Here is a 7,895-nt window from a genome sequence, read left to right as displayed (position 1 = left end):
AAATTAACCCCAGGACTTATTCTTTGTAAGCCTAGTACTTACTCTATCAGTCTTTTTTGCTGATCCGCAAAGTTACGGGGATGTAAACACACCAGCATTGGTTGTCAAGCAATGGTGGGGGACAAACACAAATACAAACACACACACATATATACATATATATATATACATACAATGGGCTTCTTTCAGTTTCCATCTACCAAATGCACTCACAAGGCTTTGGTTGGCCCGAGGCTATAGTAAAAGACACTTGCCCAAGGTGTCACATAGTGGGACTGAACCCAGAACCATGTGGTTGGTAAGCAAGCTACTTACCACACAGCCACTCCTGCACCTATATATATAATTATTTTCAGGATTCAGTAGAATCAAGGTACTTTAATAAAAAAAGTACCAAGGTAGAGTTGGGGATAACATGATATAGAAAAGCATTCTCTTTTTACTCTCATACAGTACTGAGATGAGAGTCAATACACAATATATACTATTTGTATGAAAAACCCTAAATGTTAAATTTTATTTTTTATTCATGTAAAGCAAAACAGTTTTTTTACATGATGTAATTCATTTGTTCATCAATAAAAACATATGAAACAACTATTGTGAGCTTCAACCCATTTGTGTTATCATATATATAAATGTGTGTGTGTATGTGTTTGGGTGTACTCTTGTCTAGACATCATATAATAGTTAAAAATGAGTATCACTATCATACCAGCTAAGCTGTGTATTTTCAGTTTTTCACAAAAAAATAAAAAAAGAACTGGCCATAGAGAAATATTAACTCCTTACTAGGAAACAGGTGAGAGTTGGCAACAGGAAGGGCATCTGACCCTAGAAAATTTTGTGTCAATGTATTTCATCTAACCTATGCAAGTATGGAAAGTGGACATTAAATGATAATGATGATGATGTAATACATTACACGTTACCATTCTGAAACTTAAAACACCAATTAAAATCATTATGTATATTTATCACATGGCAACAGCTGTTGATGGTGCAGAAAAATCAATATATGTAAAAAGCTAAGAGTTTTTAAGGTAGATGTCAAGTTGTTATGGTTACCTTTTAGCAAATTAGAAAAAGAGGTTTCAGATAATTTTTCAATGAAATGTTTATAGGCATACCTTTGACATAAGGTTCATTAAATATTTATCACGATTATCAGGTGACTTTCCACCACTGGCACCAGCTTCAGACATCTTGAGGTTGACAAATGAGAAAAAAAAGGACAGATTGTTATAATGAATTTATTGTTTACAGTACTCAAGTCCACTACATCTCAACAGAAAAAGTAACCAAAACTGCATGAACAGTACATAGAATATACACAGGAAGTGAACAGTGAATAAGTCTTTGAAAAATAAAGAAAAGAAAAACAGAGGTGGGAGCATCAAGTGTACTGTTGGCAAATTTCAGGAAGCATGGAAGTTTTGAAGGATGTAGTGTCTCAACAGATAATAACTGATACAGGTAGTTTATTCCATGGTTCAGCAATTCTGACTGTGAAATATAAATGTCTCCCTAGTTTCAAGAAGCTTTTGAAGATTAGTGCTAAAAATCTCAAATGGATGAGAGGTAAATCTTCTGGATAGTATGTCAGTGTTCCACATATAACATGGCTAAAAAACAAGATGGTCATGGCTAGAATGCCTTTGATCATAGGTTTGCTTAAAACCTTTTAGCATTCAGATTACTCTGTCAAACGTAATGTAAACAAACATTACGTTAGACAGAGTAATCTGAATGCACCTTGTTTAGAATTAGAGTAAAAGGTAAAGACCCGCTTCAATCATGAATGACCATGGGATTGCACCTAGATATTTACCCTCTGAGGCACAAGTCCAGGCAAGGTAGTTTTATGGAAGATCAGCATTTGCCTATGCATACCAGCCTCCTGTCTCCATGCCACCAATGTTATCCAAGGGAAAGGGCAAGGCTGATACAGTTTGACACCAGTGATGTCACAACTTATTTCTAAAGCTGAGTGAACTGGAACAATGTGAAGTGAAGTGTCTTGTTCAAGAACTCAATACATAGCCTGGTTTGGGAATCAAACTCACTACCCCATGATTGTAATCCATCACTCTAACCATTGAGCCATGTACCTTAGAATTATTCATGCATTATCTCATAGCCATGAGGTTTCAATATGATTATTTTTTTTACAATGACACTCTAGGGCAGGTGTAAGAGGCCAAATCTGGCTGGTTTGAACATACAAGAGGTAGAATACTTGGGCCTGATATGGCTGGTTTATTTCTATATGGAGTATGACATGTCACAGTTAATAAGAATGAGCCTCAATGGGGTGGGGATGGTTGTCAACAAGTGCAAGCCCAGTGAGTCAAAGTGGCCTGTCAAGTGCATCTTCATTACCATCCTCTGGGGAAAAGCCTTTACCATTTTGTCTGTTTGGATCATGAAAATCAGAAAATCAAGAGAATCAAATACCAACTATAATGGACAGCATTAATTCCTATGAGTGATATAAAGTGATCAGAATGTATGATAAATAAATGACATCCCTAAGTAGTCATCCAACTAGAATGCTAGGCCACAAGCAGATAAAAGCAACTGATGTTTTTGAGTAAGGACTTGTACTTATGTCTTAAAACATTCAAATACAAGACAATATTAGCTTGAAATATAGTTCAAATTCCATATTTAAACGAGTAAAGCAAACAACAAACAATTCTACTTTACACAACAAGACAGAGCTTGTAAAAAATATTTTTCATACATTTGAAAATATTCATGTCTCCTTGAGGGGGAGTCAAAAATTATCTGCACTATTGTCATAACATACCTTTATAAGTGTCACACTGCCTCTCTGCACATGCATGCTTATAGTTGGTACTATTGTGGTCACGTGATCGAAGTTTGAGCCTATGGTACCATTTTTCGTTCTGGCATTACAGTGTAAGCATGGCTGCTCCACTAGCAATGTGCACCAAAGAAGAACAAGGAGCAGTGATCTGATTTCTCTGGTTGGAAGGTGTGTCAGGTGTTGAAATTCATCAGAGGCTTTTAGCACAATATGGGGACAGTATACTACCGCATAGAAGTGTGTATGAATGAATCGAGAAGTTTAAAAGTGGCCAGATAAGTGGGATGCACGAAGAGAGAGCAGGACGCCCATCAACCTCCACCACTGACAAGAAGATTCAGCAAGCTCAAGATATGGTAATGGTGAACTGGTTCACCATTACCATCTCTCAGATCACTGCTTTTTGTTCTTCTTTGGTGCACATTGTTAATGGAGTAGCCATGCTTACACTGTAAAGCCAGAAAGAAAAGTGGCACCATCAGACTCAAACTTCAGTCATATAACCACAATAGTACCAACTATAAGCATGCATACACAGAAGGCAGTGTGACAATAATAAAGATATGTTATGGTGGAAGTACAGATTATTTTTGATTTTGCCTCATAATTTATTGCTATGAATCTTATTCATCATCATCGTCGTTTAACATCCGTTTTCCATGTTGGCATGGGTTGGACGATTTGCCTGGGGTCTGGGAAGCCAGGAGGCTGCACCAAGCTCCAGTCTGATCTGGCAGTGTTTCTACAGTTGGAAACACTGCCAGATCAGACTGGAGCCTGGTGCAGCCTCCAGGCTTCCCAGACCCCAGTCAAATCGTCCAACCCATATACCATCATGGAAAATGAACGTTAAACGATTATGATGATGAATAAGATTCATAGCAATAAATTATGAGGGAAAAGTCAAAAAAATTATCTGTACTTTCACCATAACAAATCTTTATTATTGTCACACTGCCTGAACTTTCAAATGTCAATCATGTATTAAGGCTCAGAAAATTACAGATTTCTTTGACATCGAGATGCAGAGATTTCTCTAGTGAAGTGGTAGTTCTTGGTGATTTATTGTAGTTTTTATAGGCCTATAAAAGCCACAATAGAGTAGACATCAGAGTAGGCTCATCTTCAACATATTCGATTGGCTAAAATATAAGACCAATTTAAATCAATAGAACATCGTGCTCATATGACATGATTATGTATTTATTGTTATGTTAACAACTGCATTGATTCTTAATATATATTTACAAAAGGATGCAATATATTTTGTAGTCAATTGTCATTTTCATTGAAGTCTAGTTTCTGTGTGTTTTCCCTTGCTAGGCAACATTACAATGTATGTGTGTGTGTGCAGCAGGAGCAATCATTTACACAGGTATGGTAGTCAATACTGCTACATATATATATTAATAATAGCATGCATTTTTATGTTGAAGAAAGGTGGAAAGAAAAGTGGGACGGAGTACCTGGGTGTGGATGTAGAAGATTTGTTGGATCTGCAGGGCAGAAGATAGGAAAGAGAGAAAGGGGAGAGAAGGGGAGGGAGACAGCACACCAGCAGATCTGTAGTCCAGAGACTGGATGTATACTTTAGAGATGTAGCACTGATCTGTCAAGAGGTCTTTCTCTGGATGCAATTCAGACTGTAATGAGCATAGTAGCAGAACTATTCCAGATGTGGCAGCAGTAAACTACTGTGGAATTCCGTTGAAGCCTGCAGAGCATTAGCAGCTGTTAGGGGCTGAAATATCCTCTGAAATAACCTCTAAAGAGAAGGGCTAGTCTTTGGGATGTGGTCTTAACTATGCTAAAGGTATGCTTTCGTCAGGAGAGATCTTCGGAGATAGTGAGGCGTGACATTTGGAACGATGGTGAAAGCTTTAGTTGAGTGTAGTTTATGTTTAGAGTGGGTGTGGTGCAGTGGTGTTTTCTATATATCTTTTATCTTTCATTTGTTTCAGTCATTTGACTTCGGCCATGCTGGGGCACCGCCTTGAATGGTTTTAGTCGAACAAATTACCCCCAGGACTTTTTTAAAGCGCGGGACTTATTCTCTCGGTCTCTTTTGCCGAACAGATAAGTTACGGGGACGTAGACACACCAAAACCGGTTGTTGAGCGGTGGTGGGGGACCAACACATACACAAAGATGGATATATACATACATATATGACGGGCTTCTTTCACTTTCCGTCTATCAAATTCATTCACATAGCTTTGATCGACCCGAGGCTATAGCAGAAGGCACTTGCCGAAGGTGCCAGGCAGAATAAACTTGGAACCATCTGATTGGAAAGCAAGCGTCTTACCATGCAAACACGCCTGCGCCTTAAAAGAGATAAATCTATATCCCTGAAAAATAAAAGTGTACCGTTTTTAAGTGCATATAACGAAAGATTGCCTTAAAATATATATACGACACAGTTCGGAAATTAAACTGTGTATATGTTTCCTAAACCAAGGAAACTAAAGAGGATTTTAGTTTTTTTAAACTCTTAGTCACTTCTGAACAAGCAAACCACTTCGATATTTTAGAGGTATGGACAACTACATTATGTAAAGCGCTCTTTCCTTATTTAAGATAGTAGGGTATTATTTGAGGGAGATTTCATTGGTATAGCTAGCAAACCGAGCAACTGCATAGAGGTTCCTCCGTTTTATACATATGTGAAACTCGAGGTAATGCACAACAAAAAGAAAAAAGAAAGAACTGTGACATCAATCCCCAAAGTCAATAAATATCTATAAAACTGTATGTCAGAAATGTATTAAAATAACTGAGTAAAATATCCAGTTACTTACCATCGATTTAATACAGAAAATACAATATTTTGCGGCGGCGAAAGCAATGAGACAGCCCCAGTATTTTCCTGTTCTAAGATTGAATCTGACCGGTGACAACTCTCTTCTTTAATTCCCCACAGAAGTCAGTGTTTAACAAATGAAATAGTAGTAAAGTTTGAAAGTTGGTAATAATATCGAATCAATCATATTATATTGTCTGTGAAAATAAAGCGAATAACGACTCACATTGTCCCAAGTACCGGTTGGAGTTATCTACCGTTGACATTTTCAACATCAGTTGGTGATCGGAGTCGAGTTACAGGAAGTCAGAGACTGGCAAATGTCCCATAACTCGAATTATTCTCGCTCTATTTCGCTACCGGACGTCTCTCTCTTTCTCTTCAACTGACTTGTTTATAAAGGAAGATCGGTTTGGAGAATGTCTTCCCAAATGTCTTTCGACATGTCACTTCTACGAAGTAAACAAGTACTGGTTTTCTGTTTAGGTTGGTTGTCTTATGCTTCGACCTATTTACTGAGAAAACCACTCGGAGTGGTATGTAATTTACTTCATCTCTTTATTTTTATATTTCTATTATGCACTCGACCGAAAGCAGTTTTAAAATGCTTTGCTTACAAATGTTACTATACCATATATAAATAAACACCTTCATCACACTCACAAATGTATACATGGTCTTTTTTTGATATTCATAAATTTAATAGCATCTCACAAGTAATTCACATGAAAGAATTTTTTTCAAACTTTAATCCCATCCTACTTCATTGTGCCTTTGGAATAATTGCCACGACACAAAATTAAATATGCTTTTTCTTTTTCTCTTCAGTATTATTCATTCCACATTCTAAAACGAATGTAATTCGCATAAAAAAAGGGGTGGAGATGGAGTATATGTAATCTGGGTATACCCCCCCCTTTTAAATTTTGTTTTTTTAACGGAATCCCACGTTTTAGGCTATGGAGATTCCGATTCTGAAAAAAAATTTTTCAAAAATCTCAATTTCAAAATTTCGATCCTCCCCCCCCCGGTTTTATATAGATCCACAGGGTAAACCTAACCCTAACTCAAACCCTAACCCTGACCCTAACCCTAACCTTAACCCTAACACTAGTTTTGTGAGATTTGGCTGTTATTTCTAGCATGTAAATAGCCTGTTTGGTGGGGGGAGGGATTGAAATTTTTCAAAAATTTTTTTTTCAGAATCGGAATCTCCATAGCCTAAAACGTGGGATTCCGTAAAAAAAAATTAATAAATAAGGGGGGGGGAAGGTTAAAATTACATATAGTCCATCTCTACCAAAAAAAGAATCTAAAAATTAATGTTTTTTTATAGTTTTTACTCCTCACCCCTTTACTGTGCTTTCGGAATAGTTGTCACGATTGAGACAACTTTTTCTGTTATTTTTTGATTTTTAATATTAACACAAGCAATTTTTGGATTTATGTAAACGTACCTGCTGGACTAATCATGGAACCAAAACAGTCCGGGAAAATACAAAAATAGACCTGCGTTTCCCGAGTAAGCGGAACGAATATATAAATACTTTAAAAAAACCCACTTAATCTGGTTAAGAAGTTAGTATTTTATTTATATTTAATAGAAGATTTATCTTTTTTAGTGACAACACTTTTGCTTTAACTTTAATGACGAGGTTTTCACTTCGAAATGCCTGTAAATAATAACCAATAATAAGCTTACTGCCGCACTTCTACAAACACGTTTCAAATAGCAATTAACAGGACAAAAAAAAGTTAATGTTTACAATATTACCCCCGGGTAATATTGTAAACATTAACCAAATAAACTAACCCCAGGACAATAATAATTGCATCCACCCCCAAAATGATGAAAGGTAAAGTCTTCCTCGACGGAATTTGAACTTAGAACGTAAAGACGGACGACGTGCTGTTAAGCATTTTCTCCAGCATGCTAAACTATAATAATGACACACCTACACAATGTGCCCCTTCTCCCACTTTGTTTATTCATAACTTTAAGAGAAATGGATATTTAGTAATAAGAATACGCTTCAGATGGTGTAGATTCCGATTATAACGGAATTTTTTTCAGTGGGTAGGGAGAGGAATTTCAGAAAATACATACCGACACACCTTTTTCGAAATTTGAAGATTCATTTGGTAAATGTATGTTTTGGGGTCGATGAAATAAGTATCAGCTAGGCTCAAAGGTGTGAAATTTAGTCAATTTTGATCCTTTCACCCGCACGATTTTCACTAAAAAAAAAAAAAAAAAAA

At 36.6% G+C, this 7,895-nt stretch overlaps 2 protein-coding genes across 12 annotated transcripts in view; one reads left to right on the top strand and one right to left on the bottom strand.

Moving 5' to 3' along the window:
- The window catches only part of LOC106878122 (histone deacetylase 6), a 14,260-nt gene extending 8,314 nt beyond the window's left edge, over positions 1 to 5,946 (bottom strand). For 2 of the 11 annotated variants that reach the window (XR_008263720.1, XR_008263721.1), the window contains exons 1-2: positions 2,813 to 3,242; positions 1,131 to 1,205 (exon numbers count right to left, since the gene is read on the bottom strand). Coding sequence is in view for 9 of the 11 variants with exons in the window: in XM_052966496.1 (XP_052822456.1) it covers positions 1,131 to 1,205; positions 2,813 to 2,848 (111 nt within the window). In the remaining 2 variants the exon portion in view is untranslated. Of the gene's footprint in view, positions 1 to 1,130; positions 1,206 to 2,812; positions 3,243 to 3,836; positions 3,976 to 4,997; positions 5,185 to 5,634 lie in introns of those variants that run through there. The other 9 variants (XM_052966497.1, XM_052966502.1, XM_052966498.1 and 6 more) reach the window with 9 other exon arrangements.
- Positions 5,947 to 6,041: 95 nt separating this feature from the next.
- LOC106876644 (sugar phosphate exchanger 3) overlaps positions 6,042 to 7,895 on the top strand; it is a 44,333-nt gene continuing 42,479 nt past the window's right edge. Inside the window, exon 1 of the mRNA XM_014925259.2 lies at positions 6,042 to 6,172. Coding sequence (XP_014780745.1) covers positions 6,056 to 6,172 — 117 coding nt within the window. The 5' untranslated portion in view covers positions 6,042 to 6,055. The remainder of the gene's footprint in view (positions 6,173 to 7,895) is intronic.

This window comes from Octopus bimaculoides, chromosome 3 (assembly GCF_001194135.2).
Source record: "Octopus bimaculoides isolate UCB-OBI-ISO-001 chromosome 3, ASM119413v2, whole genome shotgun sequence".
NCBI classification, from domain to species: Eukaryota; Metazoa; Mollusca; class Cephalopoda; order Octopoda; family Octopodidae; genus Octopus; species Octopus bimaculoides.
The sequence above is the reverse complement of the archived record's forward strand: the minus strand, read 5'-3'. Positions and strand labels throughout refer to the sequence as shown.